We start from the raw sequence: 21,952 nt of genomic DNA, 5'->3' as shown, positions 1-21,952 counted from the left end.
TTGTTTTGTACAATGTCACGTTGGGTACTCAAAACCTCCAATATAATCGATTATTTGTTTCATTGAAGAAAAGAATCGAGAACCAACACTCATCACTCACATCTTGTTAGCCTGGAGATATTCATGAACAGCACATGTTTAGGCACGCGCTTCTGTCATTTGGTTCAAACACATTAAAATGATTTGGTTTATTGTATTTTAAAGGCAGATATAATATATTAACAAAACGATGATAATAAGATATACAGTGAGACGTAAATTAACCTGTATACTGCGGCCTCTTTAACGAAAATCTAGAGTATGTACATAACATGGCAATTGAAAAAGTGAATAAAGGGTCTATATTTCGTGGGATCTTGAATTCGTGGATCTGAATATTCAACCCATGAAAACAACGAACATTAATGCCCCACGAACATTAATGATTTCACAGTATCTTTCTCAACAGGTTTTCAAGGGAATGGTGCTACCTGTACGTGGGTGGGAATGTGTCAGAACAACAATGGGGGCTGTCATCCACAGGCTGCGTGTACTGAAAGTCCAGGTGAGACCAGACTTTAAAAGATGTTTGTTAGCAGCATCCTGACTTAATTTCAAGTCTGTACTCAGTCACAAAATCACCCTGGCCTACTAGCTCAGTGAAAAAGAAATGGCTAATGTGCAGATTTATTTTTTTATTTTTGTAATAAAAAAAGCCATAAGTTTGTCTAGTTTTTGGCGTCATCTCTGATGGTTAGCTCACCTGAACACAAAACAGTCAAATGTGAGCTTTACATTTACACAATGTTTAATCTATTCTCTAATAAAAACACCTAGTTAACACAATAGTGGCTACAATTTTCGACCAATGCCTCAGAAAAATGTTCAGAATCTCAGACATATTCGAGTTTGGGTCATTTTGCGTAAAAAGTAGAACGCAAGGTCAAGTCTTGTATATGCAATAGATGCTCTTTTTCCACAGACTATTGCCAAACTTGGTAAGAATTATTGTCTAGATGAAGTTTCAATGTAGTTGAATATATCATCCTATTTTTGTGAAATTTTATCACAATGATTTTGATAAAAGACTAGGTCCTCGAGTCAAAACCTAGATTAACCTTGTTATTAACCTTTAAGCCGAAAATAAATTGCAGAAAATTATTGTCTTCCAAATATCTTGGTCAAGTTCAAATATGGGTCTTGTGGGAAATAAACTCCATGGAAAGTTTGATTTTCATTGTAGGATCAGAAATGACTGTCTTTACCAAAATCTAAGCCAAGATTTAGTATGGGTTTTGCCGGGTGTTAAACTGGAGGACACTAGTAAATCTTAGAAATATCTAATGAACACAATAGGTCTGCATGGCCTGACTTCCATGTATCAGATGAGCGATCCTGTGCCCTATGGGTCCACATGTTCGGACAACTTATTGGCAAAGCCAGATTTCTATAAAATATAAGTGTTTAAAATTATGCTGCAGTGTGGTGTTTCAGACAGGAGCTGGCGGGAATGAAAATTAAACACATAAATCAGAGGCCTTATAGCATAGCCATTGTCATATTTATTTACAAATATAAAACATTTCCGTCTATATTACTATTGCAGGCTTTGAAGGTCGTGTGTGCACTTGTCCCCCAGGCTATGTAGGTAACGGGGTTGGGGCCACAGGCTGTGTGTCCCAGGGACCAATTACGGGCCCGTGTGGGAGCAGCCCCTGTATGAATGGTGCTGTCTGCCAGGTAAAGGGTTGTAAGGGATTTCTTGGCATTTTACAACTTTATTGGATATGTTATGCGCTGGGTCCATATTCATTACGTCTTGAGTCTGAGTTTCAGACTCATGCTCAGACGTATAGCCCTTGAATTGTTATCTCATTCCAATAAATTTAGTTTGAAAATTTGTTTAAAAGTTGTGGTACATAAGACGCCTTATATACATTTTTGGCAAATTTTGAGGCACTTTGAATGTCCACACATGTAAACTATTGTTTCATTAGTCTATTTCTTATTGCAGAATAATTATGGACTGGGCGTGACTGTTAAGAACCTAATCTGTCTGACTGTCCTTTACAAATGTACATAATTACTGTGGCAAGATGTGGCTTCATTTAACCGTTATAACATTCTTTCATTATAAGGTCTAATCCATATTTCAGAATGTAGACTCCAACTCATACCGATGTGTATGTCAGCCAGGTTATACAGGTCAGAACTGTCAGACAGACGTTGATGATTGCGCCTCATCACCCTGCCAAAATGGGGGCTCATGCACAGACCGGCTTAATGGCTACTTATGTACATGCACAGATTCCAATACTGGCAGCAACTGTGAAGTCGAGCAATCAGGTGGGTTTAATTTGTTATTTTTTTTCTTGCAATTGTAGTTGACCCTTACAAATATCTTAAAATTATTTTGCTCAAAATTTATTCATTTAAAGGGAACATGTGCACTTACTTATAAAGCAAAACTAACATATTTGAATTGATATAATTAATATTGTTCATAAGCGAATACTCTGAGAAACAATCTATCCAACAGGTTTTTCTTCATATAGTTAGGTTTAAACCAGCAATAGAAATGAACGTTGTGCTTGGTCTAAATTATTACCATAATTAACCTTCAACTATCCAAGATGGGGTAGGTGTCTGTATATATATCTCCATAACAAAGTTGCGTTTTATCCCATACAGCCATGGTACATTATGGTACCCAGCTGTAATGGGATGAACACAATGGGAGACATCATATCTACTTTTAAATGTATCATAAGTTCATTTTTTAACATTTTTATGTTGGTCCTACTGAGATATATTTTGAAACAAGTGGTATGACTTGACTTTTTAGGCCAGAGACTGCATTTAATAACCACCTTAAATTTCACTTAATTTAAGATGAGAATCCAAGTGTTTTGATAGGACTTTGAGAATAACTGGTCAATAGACTGAATAGAATCATTGAGGCATGTCAAAAAACAAACATAAAAACCATATTGAATAAGACTCCAGATTTATTTTGACACTAACTTGATTTCAACTGAATTTATGATCTGCCATAGGCTCATTCAGAAGATGGCCCCTATAACCCCAACAGTGTTAGCTGTGCTCGGGTCATTACCACGACTCATGGCATTCCTATAGGCAGTCATCGAAATTAGACTTTTGGATGAAGAAGCCCGAATTTTTATACTCTTACTTGGCATCAAATTTTTGAACAATTAGCCCTGCTATATAAAATTCAGAATTTGAGCAAGCCAAGAAGACATTTTACCAGTGCAGGCTTTGCAGGCTTGTATTAATTTCGACCACTGTAGAGGGGGATGGGTGATAATTCATATTTCCCCTCTAACTTTGTTTAATCCCATACAGCATGTGGTGCCTATTTGAGTGGAGAGTCTGGCTCGTTCCGGTACCCAGCAGTGGTGGGCACACAGTATCCACACAGTGTTAGCTGTGCATGGGTTATTACAACAACTTATGGCAAGGTAAGTTGATTTAACTGCTATTTGTTTTATAGATTATCAATTGTTATCTAGCTAATCAGCACCCAGAATTACATGCCCTTTATTTTGTCTATTAGCCTACTTGACTTAGCTGATTCATTTGTTGGGCAGTGATTTCATACTTAATGAGCTACTGACCCTGGTTTATACTAAAATTGTTGCTCACTTTGAATAAACTTGTTTTATTTGTAATTCATGAGGTGAGACGATGTGCTTCCTGTAAGTAGCTTGATAGAATTGGATCCATGAGATTTAAAGAGGGTTCTTAAGTTCAGGATTTAATTTTGAAATCAGCATTGAGTGCTTTCAAAATCAGACTGGTGTACAGTTGCAAAAATATTTTTTCGTTTACACTGGTCAGAAAATACCATAAGGTTGGCAAAATATTAATGGATAATCGTCATCTGAGAACCTTCATATCATTGATTTCAATAAAAATAAGAACGAACCATTTTTAACCGGATTTTTCATCGAAAAATTACTGGTTATAGAATGGGGAAAAAAACGGGCAGTCGGGGGGTGGGGGGGGGGGCGGTCAATTGGGCGGGTGGGCGTTAACAATTCTGCGTTCAAGTTTTCATTTTATGTAATAAAATCAAGACTTTTTATCCAATGGTTATCAAACTAGATCAGACTATTTTTTGGCATATTATCTTGAATATATATGAATATGGGTCATCTCGGGTCAAAAACTAGGTCACTAGGTCAAATCTTTAGAAGAAATACTTCACGGTAATAAATTCAACAATCTTTACCAAATCTTGATGAAACATGGTCAGAATGCTTGTCTGCATTATATCTTGCATATTTTTTAATATGTGTCAACCCGGGTCAAAATCTAGGTCACTAGGTCAAATCTTAGGAAAAATATTTCCACGTCATAAATTCAACATTTTTTTTCATATCTTGATGAAACTTGGTCAGAATATTTGTCTGCATAATATCTTGCTTATTTTTTTATCGGTCATCCCTGGTCAAATTCTAGGTCACTAGGTCAAATCTTAGGAAAATATTTCCACGTCATAAACTCAACAATTTTTGTCAAATCTTTATGAAACTTGGTCAGAATATTTGTCTGCATAATATCTTGAAAGCTCTTTCATATGGGTCTTCCCCGGTCAAAATCTAGGTCACAAGGTCAAATCTTAGGAAGAAGAATTCCATTGTCTTAAAAATTCATTAATTTTTGTCAAATCTTTATGCAACTTGGTCAGAATATTTGTCTACATGTTGTCTTAAACATTTGTGAATATGGGTCACCTCAGATCAAAAACTAGGTCACTAGGTCAAATCTTAGGAAATATTATCCCGATGTCATAAAAAAAAATCTATGCTTACCAAACGGTTTACCTATCTGTATCAATATCAGTCAACAACTAAATTCAATTGCTATTTTATAAACACACATCCCATTCATGAATTTCATAACTACCCATATTTTTTAAAAATTTAAATTTTAATTGACTTTAAAAATATTTGTGTACATGAAATCTTAGATAATAAAGTGTGTCATCTAGGGTAAAAAACTAGGTCTCTGGGACAGATCTTATGGAAAAGCTGATGTATTTATAAAATGTTCATTTTTCCTCACACAAATGGAATAGTTTCTGTTGATCAGGTTATTTGTATGAACGATATCTCCGATAAGTATAAATATGGGTCTTTTTGGTTAAAAATACAAGGTCACTAGCTCGAATCCTAGGTTTGCAAAATTGCATCATCAAAAAAAAATCCAGCTTTAAAGGGGCTGTCTCATGTATGATAAAATAGCGGGGAAAAAAGAAAATTGTCGAAAACTGACATAAACTTGGCATCGATGTGTACAATGCATTGAAACTTACTAACTGAAGTACAACATAGTTTACAATTTATTTAAGTTTAGCAGTTATTTCGTATTTTTCCATTTAAAAAAATTACTGGGTATGTCTACCAGGTAGATTTCATTCCTTATGCGTTATTATTTTGTGTGTTTGTTGTTGTTGTTTTTGTTTTTTTGGGTGGGGGAGGTGGGGTTCAGTTTGACGCCCGCCCGGACCGATTGAGGTTTCAAACTTTTAGAAGCCCTGGTCACTGCAGTAAGGTTATTGGCTACATTATGATAGCCTTGATGGTCACTTTGATGAGCAAATAAAACAATTCTTGAAGTATAAAACTTGATTTACTAATAATTTCCCTGTGTGATATGATTGTAATTTGAACTAAGGACTTGCATGAAAATGGGGCAGTATTTTTGTAACTGGCACATTTTGATATTACCGGTACTAACACTTTTTTTACCAAGATGTTATAGGTGTAAGAGTGTGTATAACGAGGAAATTATTATATTAAACTAATTTTAAAAAACATTTCAGGTCATTCAAGCAACTTTCCCCCAGTTCAACATAGAGGCTCACCCACAGTGTATCTACGATCATCTACAGGTATTGAATTGAATTGAATTTTATTCAGACATATTATTATGATCATGGAACATAAGAGTAACCAAGTATTTGATATGCATATAACTAGTTATATAGGCATGTGGTAGAGTGTCTGCATGCAGAGAGGTTCTGGGTTCCATCATGCAAAGGAAGGGGGGGAACCTCGAGAGTCCTTGGGCCAATTACATAAGTAGGCAAGATTTTCAACAGTGCAGTACTACTATTGATAATCTTTCCTAAGTACCAAATCATTCATAGAACTCTTGATGAAATGGCCAAGATGATAACAATTTAATATCAGAATTATGGTTCAAATAGATTATGTCAGAATTAATAAAACCTTTTTGCATGGCAGTTTTGACCCATGTATATATATATATATATATATATATATATATATATACAGTCGAACCTTGTTCGCTCGAACTCTAAGAGACCTCGAAAATACCTCGAGCCTCATAAAATTTGAGCCAAGCGGGAATGTTTACTTTCAGTATAAAGAATTTGGTCCTTTACATCTATTTCGAAACAATGAGGTATTCGAGCCAAGCGAGTTCCAGCCACACGTTGCGACTGTATAGTCAGAAGCCTTGTTTTTGAAAAATAATATTTTGCACCAGAATGAATGGAACAAATATTAAGAATATGTCAATAATTCTAACAACTTTACAACACTTTAATAGTGTTTTAAATACAGGGCACAAATTATGATTAAGTATCTATGCACTTTTTTTTTAGGTAAATGATGGCCCCACTGCAGCCTCATATGCGATTGGTCGATACTGCGGGTCGACACCCCCTAACAACGGCCAACCAATCAACTCCACTCATCACCAGCTGTATTTCTGGTTCAAATCGGATACAAACATAGCGTCAGATGGGTTCACCGTGCAGTGGACGTCTCGGGATCCTAGTAAGATTATTTTAGGAATTCTGACTACTCACATCTATAGGTCAAGAACAGTTATAAACAGTGATACATCTTTTATATGAATGATCAAATTTGCATTAAATTTGATATTTATTATCTGGCGGGTTCTCAAACAAGTAAGTTCTAGTACAAGATATTGAGGAATCTCAAAGTGGTTATCAAAGCAGAGACTGATTGATCCAAATTCCATTTTGCTTACCGTATTATATCATGTATAGGACGCTAGCATAGATAGGACGCAGGCTAAAAAATAGTTGAGAAAACGGGTAAAACCCATTAATATATAAGATAGGACGCAGCGGAAAAATGTCAAAATCGGAGACGAAAAATTGAGGTTGGTAAAGTATTTATAACATGTATTGAAGTAAAAAACAAACAAAAAATTGTATATAAGGCATATTTCAATAACTGTCTTGTGTATTTCGATAATTATCGTCGTATTTCGGTAATTTAGCGTACACAACAATGATATATATATGTCTTGACATTTTGAGAACATTCACGCATATTATAAGACTTATACAAATGCCATAATAGTCCAATAGTCCGGACATGCCTTCTGACTGACAGTCAACCGTTGCAACCGTTGCAAAAGTCTCGACATGCCTTCTGAATGACAGTCAACCATTGCAACCGCAACAAAACTGTGTATTGTCAAAACTGATGATTGTTTTGATAAGGCTTGTCGCTGCGCGGATTAAAGCACGTCAGGCATAATTAATGTGTGTCGGTAATTAGCCTTGCCAGCGGAAGGCACGACGGGTAAAGTGTGAACAAACAACCATACGGTATTACCATCGCAATAGTTTGTTCTATTGATGTTTTTCTAATGACAGACAGCGGGTGTTTTTCACACCTTCGCACATTTGAAAAGATTTGATAGTGACAATAATGCTACTTTGCTTTATGCACATTCCTTTATTAATTTTTTAAAACAGTAACATACAACAAAATGTTTTGTAAAATATCGAAACATTAAAATCATGAACAACGATTAATTGATATTTACCTCCTTTCCCGATTTTCCGTTGTCGTTATAACTCAATCCAGTTAAAGTGCTGACTCACATCGAGTTTTTGTGAGTAGCGTCCTTTTTGTAAAAAAGTAAACAATATTATTATTTCTCAATAAATCATTTTAAAGTAAACATTCAATATATTTCTGCGTGTGTTAACTTGCGTGATTTTACCTAGATGTCAGTTGTTCTCTTCGGTGACGCAGTACAGATACTTACTATTACCGCGTTCTTCCCTGGTCCGATATTTTCGACCTGAAATGGACTTGGAAAAAACACAAATGAAATTCTAATAGCATAGAAAGGTCGCAGGCAATTTTTAAGACGATAATTGGGGGTAAAAAAGTGTGTCCTATGCATGATATAATAAGGTACTACTCAGCTCTAAGAATCATGGGTAAATTATTTCTTCTGTTTGTTTCACTAATATTAGCAGTGTTTGTACATAGCCTCTTATAAGTACCATGGCTAATTGTTAAGAATTGCAGTTATACCACTTAACATACATAACATCATTATATGGTTACCCGCCTGCAGAAAACTTGTCATAATCTTAGTCTGGTAGAGGCATTTTGTGTAAAATCTTAACAACTTCGAAGGGCTCTCTCGACTTCGAAGGGCTCTCTCGACTTCAAAGGGCTCTCTCGACTTCGAAGGGCTCTCTCGACTTCGAAGGGCTTTCTCAACTTCAAAGGGCTCTCTCGACTTCGAAGGTCTCTCTCAACTTCGAAGGGCTCTCTCGACTTCGAAGGGCTCTCTCAACTTCGAAGGGCTCTCTCGACTTCGAAGGGCTCTCTCAACTTCGAAGGGCTCTCTCGACTTCGAAGGGCTCTCTCGACTTCGAAGGGCTCTCTGGACCTCGAAGGGCTCTCTCAACTTCGAAGGGCTCTCTGGACTTCGAAGGGCTCTCTGGACCTCGAAGGGCTCTCTCAACTTCGAAGGGCTCTCTGGACTTCGAAGGGCTCTCTGGACCTCGAAGGGCTCTCTCGACTTCGAAGGGCTTTCTCAACTTCAAAGGGCTCTCTCAACTTCAAAGGGCTCTCTGGACCTCGAAGGGCTCTCTGGACCTCGAAGGGCTCTCTCAACTTCGAAGGGCTCTCTGGACTTCGAAGGGCTCTCTGGACCTCGAAGGGCTCTCTCGACTTCGAAGGGCTTTCTCAACTTCAAAGGGCTCTCTCAACTTCAAAGGGCTCTCTGGACCTCGAAGGGCTCTCTCAACTTCGAAGGGCTCTCTGGACTTCGAAGGGCTCTCTCAACTTCGAAGGGCTCTCTCAACTTCGAAGGTCTCTCTCAACTTCGAAGGGCTCTCTCAACTTCGAAGGGCTCTCTCGACTTCGAAGGGCTCTCTCAACTTCGAAGGTCTCTCTCGACTTCGAAGGGCTCTCTCAACTTCGAAGGGCTCTCTCGACTTCGAAGGGCTCTCTCAACTTCGAAGGGCTCTCTCGACTTCGAAGGGCTCTCTCGACTTCGAAGGGCTCTCTGGACCTCGAAGGGCTCTCTCAACTTCAAAGGGCTCTCTGGACTTCGAAGGGCTCTCTCAACTTCGAAGGGCTCTCTCAACTTCGAAGGGCTCTCTGGACCTCGAAGGGCTCTCTCAACTTCGAAGGGCTCTCTCAACTTCGAAGGGCTCTCTCGACTTCGAAGGGCTCTCTCAACTTCGAAGGGCTCTCTCGACTTCGAAGGGCTCTCTCAACTTAGAAGGGCTCTCTCGACTTCGAAGGGCTCTCTCGACTTCGAAGGGCTCTCTGGACTTCGAAGGGCTCTCTCGACTTCGAAGGGCTCTCTGGACCTCGAAGGGCTCTCTCAACTTCGAAGGGCTCTCTGGACTTCGAAGGGCTCTCTGGACTTCGAAGGGCTCTCTCAACTTCGAAGGGCTCTCTCGACTTCGAAGGGCTCTCTCAACTTCGAAGGGCTCTCTCGACTTCGATGGGCTCTCGACTTCGAAGGGCTCTCTCAACTTCGAAGGGCTCTCTCAACTTCGAAGGGCTCTCTGGACTTCGAAGGGCTCTCTCGACTTCGAAGGGCTCTCTGGACTTCAAAGGGCTCTCTGGACCTCGAAGGGCTCTCTCAACTTCGAAGGGCTCTCTCGACTTCGAAGGGCTCTCTGGACTTCGAAGGGCTCTCTGGACTTCGAAGGGCTCTCTTGACTTCGAAGGGCTCTCTCGACTTCGAAGGGCTCTCTCAACTTCGAAGGGCTCTCTGGACCTCGAAGGGCTCTCTCGACTTCGAAGGGCTCTCTGGACTTCGAAGGGCTCTCTGGACCTCGAAGGGCTCTCTCGACTTCGAAGGGCTCTCTCAACTTAGAAGGGCTCTCTCGACTTCGAAGGGCTCTCTGGACCTCGAAGGGCTCTCTCAACTTCAGAAGGGCTCTCTCGACTTCGAAGGGCTCTCTGGACTTCGAAGGGCTCTCTGGACCTCGAAGGGCTCTCTCGACTTCGAAGGGCTCTCTGGACTTCGAAGGGCTCTCTGGACCTCGAAGGGCTCTCTCGACTTCGAAGGGCTCTCTCAACTTCGAAGGGCTCTGCACTATGATTCTTTGTCCATTAGATAGATCTTACACAATATGTTGAAACTATAACTTAGATCATAAACTGCATTTCCAACCAATGAAAGCACCTATTGGGCTCCAGTAAAATACCATGTTCAGTCATTAAGATTTGCAGTTTTCAAACATACAAGACATGACACAAATTTCTTTCCCTGCCTTCAGAAAACTTGTTGTATTCTAAGTCAATGATCAATTGTTGTTTGAAATAAAAAATACTAAGAAGGGCTCACTCACTTTGCCATTCTCACTTGTTAAAAGTTACAATAACAAAATAACCAAATTTTAATAGATAAAAACAAAAATGCACAATTGATTAAATTTTTAGCTTACACAATTGCACTTACATGTACGTGATTTCTAACACATTTTTTAAGTTGGGATTTTCATCAAATCTCCAACCATATAATGGGCCAGTTGTTCAGTACTTTATTCCATTGACAGTTACATTATTTTTTGCACTAAATATTTTGAACATGAAATGCACATAATTAAAATAAAAATAAAAAGTGCTCATAATGTATTTTTTTACAATAAAGAGAAAAAAGCAGATATTTGCACAAAAGCAGCATCTGGGATTGGAAATGATATGTAGGTTTTTACTGTAGATGCATTATTAACAGACAATACCAAAAATACGAAAAAAGGAATTAGGGAAAAAATGTCAGTTACGTAAGTTATAACACTCTGAAGATATGTTTTAACTATTACTTAAACATTTTGAAATTCGAATGAAATAAATGATCCAAAGGTTAAATAGATCTCAAAATACTGAATAAGTACATACAAAATGCAGTTTGGTTTATAAAAAAATATGTCAGTTTGCGTCAGTGGTGTTCGCAGGATTTGAACCTGCAGTAAAGCCATTCAAAGGTTTTTGATATCGAAGTAACCTCACGACTATGCTGGTACAATATGACAGGTCTGGTTAAATCAGTTTTAAACCTACCAGCTCAGTCAGTACATTGTAGATATAAATAGATTGATCAATATCCAAATTACCACAGTCTATATTTAGATATTTACAAGCTACTTAAAACCAATTATACCTTACATAATTATGTCCCTTTTTTACTTATATAAGTGCAAGCGGGCCTTTTAACAATATATTATAAATAAAATGTAAGGCACCTGAAAACTAGTTGTGTTTAACCACAGAGAAGATTTTACAAGACAAAAAAATCTAAATAAGACAGTCGTCTGTATCAGTCTTTGCCTTAAAAATATTTCAGCACTTGTCATTTCGGGCAAGTAATTGAAGAAAACCACTTGCCCCAAAACAGTTTTACTTGCCCAAATTAATTTTAAAAAAACCCAACAAAAATCATATTGTAGTGTTCATTTATTCCCTAGGATAACAGCAAAGTGAAAACAAGGTCTTCAGTACCTGATGTACTAGTATTATATTTTGCTTTTTTACGCTTTTTTGACTGAGCACCCTCAAAATGCTTTAAATTCATCATTTTGTAACCAAAACAAAAACATGAACAAGAGAAGTATTTAATTTATAAGCGTTAAAGTGTCAGACGGATGCTTAGACGCCTATCAATTGATTATTTAATTAATAAGCTTCTAATTATAAATTGAATACTACACGTGCTGAGCATGCGGAATGCTGTGACGTCACCAATTCATGCGTAAAGATACAAAAGCCAATATTTAGAACGTTCATTCAGGATTTTTTAATTGTTGCTGAAGAAATTATGAAAACTGAGGGATTTAGATCTCGGTAAAATGCACTTGCCTGTTCGGGCAACCACCTGGGAATTATGACTTGTCCGAAACAGTATTTACTTGTCCCAGGCTTCAGGAAACCCAGTTACGACGGAGACTGCACTGTATTAAAATCAACATGTTATACAAAATAAGATGTCATTCCATACTTCTTATTTAAGTGCCAAGCTATACAATGGGATATAATACAATAAATATAAACAGACTACTTCAAATCTCCTAACAACATTTGTAGTAACCTCCCAGTCAGACCACAAACATTCAATGGAGGCCTCAGCTTCAGTTGTGGGCTGACTGGTCACTATAATGCAAGGAGGCCCTCAGTGGTCTGTATAATTTCTTAATAAGATCCTATGTATTAAATATATACTTAAAATAGTGTTTCTTATATACAATTGTATACTTGTGGATATTAGGAAAGTGATTGAATTAGTGGAGATATTGTGACATAAAGGTGAGTTGTATCCAAAAAACAAATGTCTAGTTTTATTTTATAATGGCATTGTTTCAATTTTAGCAAATTAATGCTCTCAACAATTGAATAAAAGAGTTCATTAATGGAATGAAAGCTATCTTCAAATCAATTAACGATAAGAAGGCATTGGGAGAAGTGAAGATATCGTCAACTCATTTGTTGTCCTTATTACGGTACTTGTATTAGAGACATCTTCAAACTGATGATTTGTTGCTAGCTATTATTTTCTAAGGATAGCAAGAAATGATTTGAAGAGCTCTTCTATTGATTTGAATTAGTCTCTCCATTTAATTAAAGATTATTACCTTCAAATAATTGAGTTTTTGTAGATTTGGTGTTTCATACAGTGATTGGAAAAGTGACAGTCTTATTCCTTTTGAAATATTAAAGGCAATCATAGCTATTAATAAAATTATAAAATGTCTTTTTTAGCTAAAAACCCTTCACCATGCCATCAAGTTTTTTTTCAATCTGATAACTTGAATAAATCTTGGTTTACGAGCGAAGGTCACTCAGCTTTGAAAGAACTCATTTTTCCTAATGATGTCACATTTATTAATACTTATCAATTATTTGACAGTTTGCGGAGGGAACCTGGAGGGGAGTAACCATGGGGCCATCTCCAGTCCTGGCTACCCTGGTAACTACCCACATGACCGTGACTGTGTGTGGACAGTCAATGTCTCGCCGGGGAACAGGATTCTATTCTCCTTCGCGACCCTCACACTGGAGACACATCCAAGTTGTGAATATGATTATCTTGAGGTAGGGATTGTGTCGTTTTTTGAAATAATTACTTCATCATATTTAATTTTGACTTTTCTGTTGTTGTTTTTTCAAACAAAATAGGTCCAGGTATTGCGATAGCTTTGGAGTCATTGGTGTCATAGTTGTAGGGATGGCAACGAGTACCCGAGTACTCGATCACTCGTCCGAGTACTAGAGTACCAAATCACTACTCTAGTACTCGAAAACAATTAAAAAAATCTATAAAAATCACCAAAAACATGATTAACAGATGAAGTATCAGATCTGGTTAGTTGCCAAGAGGACAATTTACGGTCCCTCTAATCCCTGCTGTGTACACAATTGACCCTAATAAATTAGTTGAGAGTTTCAAACTGTCAACAAAGGGCCCCTATTTCCAATTCGCGCTGATGTCAATTAGCGAAGTTTTGAAAGCGGTACTTTCACCTACACAATTCTATTGTTTACCAATTAGAGACCTTTCACCGAACAATGGACGTTAACGAATGAACGAGTAGCGACCGTTAGGAGCATTGATTTCTTAATGGGCGTATTTTAACTATTTTTGCTATGATTATCACAATTGATTGGTTGACATCTTAAATCAAGAATTATGAATATTAATGAGGTAAACAACAATAATACAGTACGAAGTATTTCCTTCATTATTTTTATGTATACTATTAGTTTTCGTTCATTGTAATTCTGATTGTTGTTCATTATAAATCTCGATTTTTTAGACGCTTGAATAAAACCCGGGTTTAACTTTCCAGCTATATTGTCGCTAATTTGCAATGCAAACTTATATATAAAATCATTAAAATGAAATGTAACAGACAACATTAAAAGCATGTAACATCATTTGTTTTTCTTTTATTTAATTTTCTGTATGAACTCATAATGCACATAATGAAAGTCTTAAATGACCAATAATACGACCAACGCACAATATACGTCATGAATGATACATGATTACACGATCTTGTCTTTCCCAAAAACAAATTCAATTTTTCCGAATAATCCAGTACCCGAGTACTTGATCGAAAGATTGTCCGAGTACTCGAGTACCAATTTTTCTACTCGTTGCCATCCCTACATAGTTGGCATATTCATGCTAAATAATTTTGTCATTGGCCATAGCTCAAAAAATTTTCTGATGAAACTTGGTAAACATTTTGCCAGATACTATAGGCACATGTCTAGCAAAGCCAATAACTTTTATTAACTTTTAATTATTATCAAGTTATGCCCCTTGGTTCGACTGAAAAATACGTATGTTCATTGGCATCTGATTCACAGCACTCTTGCTTTAAAATTCTCACTAAAAGTGCCATTTAATTTGCAACTGAAACACCTTGAGCCCACCCATCTCACCACCATTGCCCTGACAGCATTGGAAAAAGCTGTAACTGTGATTTTTACCTTACAGATCCGAGACGGAGGATTAGACACCAGCCGCCTGCTCAGTCGGTACTGTAACACCACAACCCAACCCCCTCTCACCACCACCGGCCCTACAGCATGGATCAAGTTCCATTCAGATAGCAGCAATACTGACCAGGGCTTCCACATAACTTATGTAGCACAGGCCTGTGAGTCTTAGACATACTTCAATATTTTCAGATATGAATATATGTTATTTTGTAACAGGTTTTGTCTTGCCTGATTAGCATGGCAGACACACTGTGTGAATAATGTGATTTTAGAGCTCACAAGCCCATGATATAATTCAAGGGGTTGTTAATTAGAAGGAATAAAATAATTATGTGACATGATTTTCATTGTATATGTGAAGTCTGAAATGTGAATGAGTCCTGGTGGATGTGTACCCTTTATGGATTATTTATTATATTTAATGGAGTCCTGGTGGGAGACTCACCCTTATGGACTGAAAAGATTATGAGTCCTGGTGGGATATTCCCTTTACAAATTGTATTAGGAATCAGCAAGGAAAATGACCTGGCGGGGTAAATCCCTTAATGGACATAAGTACTTACAGGCTTTAATTGGAAAGTAATTGAGGACTTATTATGTTTAATGAAGAATCAAATATCAGAAATTCTTAAAAATGCTAACAACTAGAAATTAACATTGTGTAAATAGAATATAACATTACACAAGTGTTCTTCCTCTCCCTTATGAATTGAAACGTCCATTTTAGGCTCATCTTAAACACTTTTTTCAGCTGACCCAGGATGTGGAGGTGTGTTTACATCGGAGAGCGGTATTCTGATTTCCCCGAACTACCCTAACGCATACAGCCACGATGCCCAGTGTGTGTGGCTGGTAACAGTAAACTCCCAGGACAGAATCACTCTCATGTTCACCAATATGGAACTGGAGGGGCATGTCAACTGCCAGTACGACTATGTTGAGGTAGTTTACATGATAAAATGAACATTCTTTCTGGGAAAAAAAAAAAAAAAAAATGAATAAAAGTATCTTTACAAGTTAAGTAATAGTGTACCTCCATTAACCCCCTTGACACAAGCATGCTGATAGTCACCATATGGAAAGACAACAAGCCCTTACCCTTACATTGTGTCAAATAACATTATCCAAATTTAATTACAGGTGCGGGATGGAAGTAATGAGAATGGTGCGCTGATGGGACGTTTCTGTGGGGACTCCATGCCCGTTCCCATGACTACCTCTGGCAATGTTCTGTATGTCAAGTTTGTGTCAGATTCCTCTGTAACTAGGGCAGGATTCAGAGCAACATGGAAAGTCTGTAAGTTATTATTTATTTAGTAAAACTTTTTATTCAGGTATCAGAATATCTTTTTTTATGTTATGTCAAAAAATGACACAAAGGCAATAAAATGCATTTTTCTTTATATACAATTGTAACGATATTTTATCAACATATCACCATATGCATCAGGATATATCATTTTGAAAATAAAAACAAATAATGTTTGCAATTTGCAATTGATGTAATTTTTATGTTTATATCATCATATCACCCTGTCAATATGACATGTAAGTGATACTACTTCTTTCTTGCTGGCTTTACATCTTGGTTTATGTTGCAGGTTTGTCTGTCCGGAAATGTTAAAATGCGTTCAAAATGGGCAAAACAAATGTCATTTAACACAAAAGAATATTTCCGATTTTATTGCCCATAGCTTTTGATATGTATTACTTCTATTAAATATTGTGATATACCCTCATAATTTTAAATGGATGTTTAACAATATTTTTTTAGATATATTTTTAAAAGTCATTGATTAACTTGTTTGTACAGCTACAACTAGAAAAAAAGCTCACAAACTTTTCAATATTCATAATTTACTTTATTTTTGGAACTTTTATCCTCAACAGACTGTGGAGGGACATTCACTGCCCCGACAGGCGTTATACGGTCTCCCTATCATCCCCAGAATTACCCCAGCAACCGAGAATGCGAGTATCTGATTAGCCAACCAGATGGTATGAGAGTGACATTGACCTTTACCACATTTGACGTGGAGGGAGGCTCTTCTACTGGGTCATGTGATTATGACTATTTGGAGGTACCTGTTATTTTGCTTATATTTCTACAAAGAAATCCAGTGTTGAGACCTCGTCCACTGCGGTGTTTGAGTCATTATTGTTGTTGTAGGCTTTGAGGTTTTGTTGGTTGTCATTGTCCTAGGCTTGGAGTACTCATCAGCTGTGGTGATGGAGAGATGTCACTGTCATAGCCTTGAAGTCTCCATTGCCTGTGTTCTATTTCCTTTCCATCCTCAATTTTTGTTATTTGACAGATTGTTTTTTATCTGCTCCATAGGTTCGTGACGGAGGTTCTGTGAGTTCGCCGGTGATTGGCACATTCTGTGGACCACAGATTCCAGACCCTATCACATCAACAGGCAATCTGCTGTATGCAAAATTCATCACAGATGGGTCCATACATAATCTTGGATTTGAGGCACACTACGTGACCGAGGAAGGAGGCTGTGGTGGAATGCTTACTGATGACACTGGTTAGTGATTAACGTAATATATATCCAGGGCTGTATTCAATATGCTTCTTAGATTAATCTAAATCTGAGAATAAATATTTGAGTGTATTTATTGGATTATTGAATGAATTGGCACAGCGCTAAAATCTATTATAAGGATCAACTTGAACTTGTATAATTATTATAGACCTATAGTTCTTGTTATTTTTGTATTCAAGTTTTCGTAGCTGCCCTTCAACTCCATGTGGCATATGTACATGTAGGGCTCATCCATGTTTATGAACTGACTTATACTATTTTGTTCTAAACACTAAGTGGTGATATAACCATCCCCTTTTGAAATGTAGGGCCAACTACTGTGTTTCACATTTAGGTTGTTTCACCTTTGTTTATGACTTGACTGTATTTGTTCTGTAGTTAAATTGGCAGGAATGATTGAATCCCCTGAACCGCACAAGGCTTAGACTGTATATGGTAAAAAGAGTTCTTGTCCGAGTTTGTGTTTCTTCTATATTTGTTCTTAAAATTGCAGGAATGATTGAATCTCCCGGACACCCGAATGTCTACCCTCACGGGGCCAACTGTACATGGCACATACAGGTCTCACCTGGGCTAGTTATTCGACTGACATTCCACCTATTTAGTCTGGAGAGTCACTCGAGGTGTCGATTTGATGCGGTACTTGTGTACGATAACAGCTCGGCAGTTAATAACAGTCTGGTGGGCAGGTAAGAATTAAAAGATCGACTATTAAATAAGGTGTTGATATTTATATTTAAAGCCAATTTAAAAAAACAACGTTATCATTCATTTTAGTTGATTGTGATGATAGCTAAAATCCAAATGAAATGTTCTGATCACCTATTACATGAGAACACTCGCACCAGTAAAGCTTTATTAAGAACTGATTACAACAAATGGTCATTCTCATTAAAATAATGCTGATCAAAATGTATCAATTTAGTATGAAATTTATAAAATAGAGGATTACTTCACCATGGTGTTATTTCACATAGAAAATGACATAAGTCTTGTAAGATTTGATAACCCAGCTGAGCAGCCTATGGATGGGTATTTTTGATATGCATGTTTTGATTACGTTGGACTTACACATTGTTTCCATGGATTGACACATGCTGGATTTATATGAAAGTAATCCTCATTTCCGGCAAATATTTATATTTCTTTTGTATTTTATTTACTGGGGTTTTGTAGTGTAGTTGTAAATATCCAATTTGTAAACATTCTGTTTAATTCTATCAAAGTTCCTTCTTCATTTAATATTACAATGTAATTGTTTTAAAGCTACTGCGGTTCGGCCATGCCCCCAGTGATAACGTCAACAAACAACGTTTTAACGATCCAGCTGATATCTGATGCCAGCGTCGCGCACGAGGGATTTTCTGCTTCGTATGTTGCCCTGAATGCATCCACATGTAAGTTGAAATATTTGGAGGAATCACCTTCTCTCATTGGTCCATCGGTCCATATTCCTTCGACATTGCGGAGAGTGTACTTTTCTTCATAACTTGTCTTTTCGGTATTGACTTCGAACTTCATACAGATATTAACTGTGTTGAGGAGAAGTGCAACTGTGCAAAAGAAACATTAATTTTGTGTATGGTATTTTTTTTACAGTCAACCTAACAGTCTACTCAGTTAAGAACTGTGCCATGCTTTAAAAAAAAAATTTCATGCCTTATATCAATTATATAACAGTCCTTATTTCTATAAATAATAATAAAGTAGAACTTAGTATTATTAACTTAATTGATGCCTTCTCACCGACATATGGCATTCATGGAGTGAACATTACTCCTAGTGAGACTTCTTATTACAAGCAGGTGGTATGGTGGGGGTTTTAATGACATCCAGGGATAACAATAGTTACAATAGTTGCTGCAGTTTAGCTATTTTTAGCAGAAACTAGACAGAGCACACTATCAAAACCTACCTTTACATTCCCCAGTATGCGGCCAAGCTTTGACAGACTCGACTGGCATTATAACAAGCCCGAACTATCCCAGCAACTACCCGCACCAACGGGACTGCACCTGGACGATAGCAGCTCCGGAGGGGAACCAGATACTGCTCAACTTTACAATGTTTAGTCTTGAGACTCACCCACGATGCAACTTTGATTTTCTGGAGATAAGGTACTCTCATATTCATGCCCTAGACTGTGGTGTTGAGTTGTGGAGGTTGACGGTTGTGTCGGCTTGTGGAAGTTGACGGAGTTGTTGGAGTGGGAGGTTAATGGAAGTGTTTGGGTTGGCAGGTGGACAGAGGTGTCGGGTTGGAGATGTTGCCATAGGTGTTTGGGTAGGGAGGTGGAGGAGGTGTTTGGGTGGGGAGGTGGATAGAGTTGTTGGGTGGGAAGGTAGACAGAGGTGTTGGGGTGGGGAGGTTGACGGAGGTGTTTGATGGCAAGGTTGATAGAGGTGTTGGGGTGGGGAGGTTGACGGAGGTGTTGGGGTGGGGAGGGGAGGTGTTTGGGTTGGGAAGTGGAGGGAGGTGTTTGGGTGGAGAGGTGGACAGAGGTGTTACGGTGGGAAGGTTGATTGAGGTGTTGGGGTGGGAAGGTTGATGGAGGTGTTTGGGTGGGGAGGTGGACGGAGATGTTGGGGTGGAGAGGTGGATGGAGGTGTTTGTGGGGAGGTGGACGTAGGTGTTGGATGGGGAGGTGGACAGTGGTGTTGGTGTGGGAAGGTGGACGGAGGTGTTGGGGTGGGGAGGAGGACAGAGGTGTTGGGGTTGGGAGGTTGACAGTGGTGTTGGGGTTGGGAGATGGATGGAGGTGTTTGGTTGGGAAATGACAAAGGTGTTGGAACGGGTAGATGGACAGCGGTGTTGGGGTAGGGTGGTGGATGGAGGTGTTGGGTTGGGGAGGTGGACAGTGGCAATTTGAGATAATTTTTAACAACTTTTTCTTTTTTCCCAACTGTTGAGGTGGGGATCTTGCTTTTTTTTCCCATTTATCAAAGTAATGAAAGAGTATGTTTGGATAGTGTAAAGTGTCTTTAGTGCTACTATCAAAGTGGGCCTTGACTGAATTTGTTCGGTAAATAATTAAGAGTTATATCAGTATAATGCTATAGGTATATCTATGCAGTAACATTCCCCATTAGATTCCCCCCAATTTTCTCTACATATTTCAGTTTAATATGAATGATTTATGATTTGAATAGTTTAATTAACAATGTTTTATGATTTTGTACCCCATTTAAGGAATGGGGGGTTTGCAAGCTCCCCCCTGGTAGGTCGATATTGTGGAACAACAATCGACCGAGTGATTGTCTCCCATAGTAACAAGATGTATGTCCGATTGGTCACTGATGGATCACTGTCTGCTCCAGGATTCAGGTAAGTCCACACCCCAGGCAGTGTTATTCCCTCTGGCTCTCCGAGATAGTGTCAAATTTTTATTTTTTTTAGATTTTTCAACTTTTAAGGGAGATCTCGGCATAGGAAATTCAGTCAAGACTTAGGAAAAAAGGGGGCATGAATATGTTCCATAAGGACAAAAGATTGCACATTCTAGGGCTAGTCATCCTATTTTCTTTCTTTTGTCCATCTGTACGCAAAATGTTATAAGCAAAACACATCAATTACATCCATTTCTCAACGGACATTTAAACTTTCATTGATGTTGATTAGTGACTTATAAATGTGAATGAAGTAATAATACAGTCAAAACTCGATATGTCGAAGTTGTTCAGACCTCAAAAAATACTTCGACATTACGAACATTTGATATCACAGGAAAACAAAAAGTGTATAACTAGATCCAAGACAGTTTAAAAAAGTTTGACATAAACAGAACATTGAGATAACAGAGTTTGACATAGCCAGTTTTGACTGTATTATAATACGAATTGTCTTCTTGTCAGAGTTATACGCCTTTTCGCATTGCTGTTTTCTATTCAGGCTTGTATATGATGCGACGGCTACTGGTTGTGGGGCTGATCTAGTTACGTCCACAGGCAGTTTTGTGTCGCCAAACTATCCGATGCCGTACGGTCACAATGCAGAGTGTATTTACACGATCACTACTTCACGAGGGAGTCTCATACAGCTATCATTTGTGGACATTGATATTGAAAATAATAGGCAGTGCAGATATGATTATGTTGAGGTATGTTTAATGCTGAGGGATGTTTAATGTTAGATATAAATTATGTTGAGGTGTTATATTAATAAATGAATAGTTGATTCTCAGCTTCAAAACAGGTTTACCGTATTGGGGCAAAATTGATGGAAAATTTCGAAATATTTTTTTTTTAAGTGAAATGGTTAAGAAAAAGATAAAACAATAAATTTTCACACAGAATTATCATGTTTTTAAGTGGTATAATGACATAGAGTTCAAGCGTTTCAATTTGTTCACCAATATGTTGGAAGAAACAAATGAATGTTCCATAGCAGAACTGATTCTGCAGCTCTACAATTCTGCACTTTGTTAAATCATGATTAAGTTTTTATATTCCCTTTTCAGGTCAGAGAACAAAACTCCAATGGTCGACTTGTTGGTCTCTTTTGCGGCTCCACAATTCCCGACCCGGTCACTTCCTCCAGCAATGCACTCTGGGTCAAGTACAGGACTGACTACTCAGTGTCGGGCAGAGGCTTTCATATCTTCTATGTGAGCGGTAAGTTGAA

At 37.9% G+C, this 21,952-nt stretch overlaps 1 protein-coding gene across 1 annotated transcript in view; it reads left to right on the top strand.

Moving 5' to 3' along the window:
* Positions 1 to 21,952, top strand: part of LOC128235945 (cubilin-like) — a 103,844-nt gene that overhangs the window by 16,584 nt on the left and 65,308 nt on the right. Inside the window, exons 12-29 of the mRNA XM_052950732.1 lie at positions 449 to 544; positions 1,586 to 1,719; positions 2,136 to 2,325; positions 3,346 to 3,461; positions 5,831 to 5,899; positions 6,638 to 6,812; positions 13,180 to 13,364; positions 14,776 to 14,938; positions 15,532 to 15,722; positions 15,921 to 16,077; positions 16,671 to 16,861; positions 17,119 to 17,314; positions 17,826 to 18,021; positions 18,599 to 18,729; positions 19,263 to 19,449; positions 20,522 to 20,656; positions 21,221 to 21,428; positions 21,789 to 21,942. Coding sequence (XP_052806692.1) covers positions 449 to 544; positions 1,586 to 1,719; positions 2,136 to 2,325; positions 3,346 to 3,461; positions 5,831 to 5,899; positions 6,638 to 6,812; positions 13,180 to 13,364; positions 14,776 to 14,938; positions 15,532 to 15,722; positions 15,921 to 16,077; positions 16,671 to 16,861; positions 17,119 to 17,314; positions 17,826 to 18,021; positions 18,599 to 18,729; positions 19,263 to 19,449; positions 20,522 to 20,656; positions 21,221 to 21,428; positions 21,789 to 21,942 — 2,874 coding nt within the window. The remainder of the gene's footprint in view (positions 1 to 448; positions 545 to 1,585; positions 1,720 to 2,135; positions 2,326 to 3,345; positions 3,462 to 5,830; positions 5,900 to 6,637; positions 6,813 to 13,179; positions 13,365 to 14,775; positions 14,939 to 15,531; positions 15,723 to 15,920; positions 16,078 to 16,670; positions 16,862 to 17,118; positions 17,315 to 17,825; positions 18,022 to 18,598; positions 18,730 to 19,262; positions 19,450 to 20,521; positions 20,657 to 21,220; positions 21,429 to 21,788; positions 21,943 to 21,952) is intronic.

The sequence above is a fragment of the Mya arenaria genome, chromosome 5, assembly GCF_026914265.1.
Source record: "Mya arenaria isolate MELC-2E11 chromosome 5, ASM2691426v1".
Lineage (NCBI taxonomy): Eukaryota > Metazoa > Mollusca > Bivalvia > Myida > Myidae > Mya > Mya arenaria.
The sequence above is the reverse complement of the archived record's forward strand: the minus strand, read 5'-3'. Positions and strand labels throughout refer to the sequence as shown.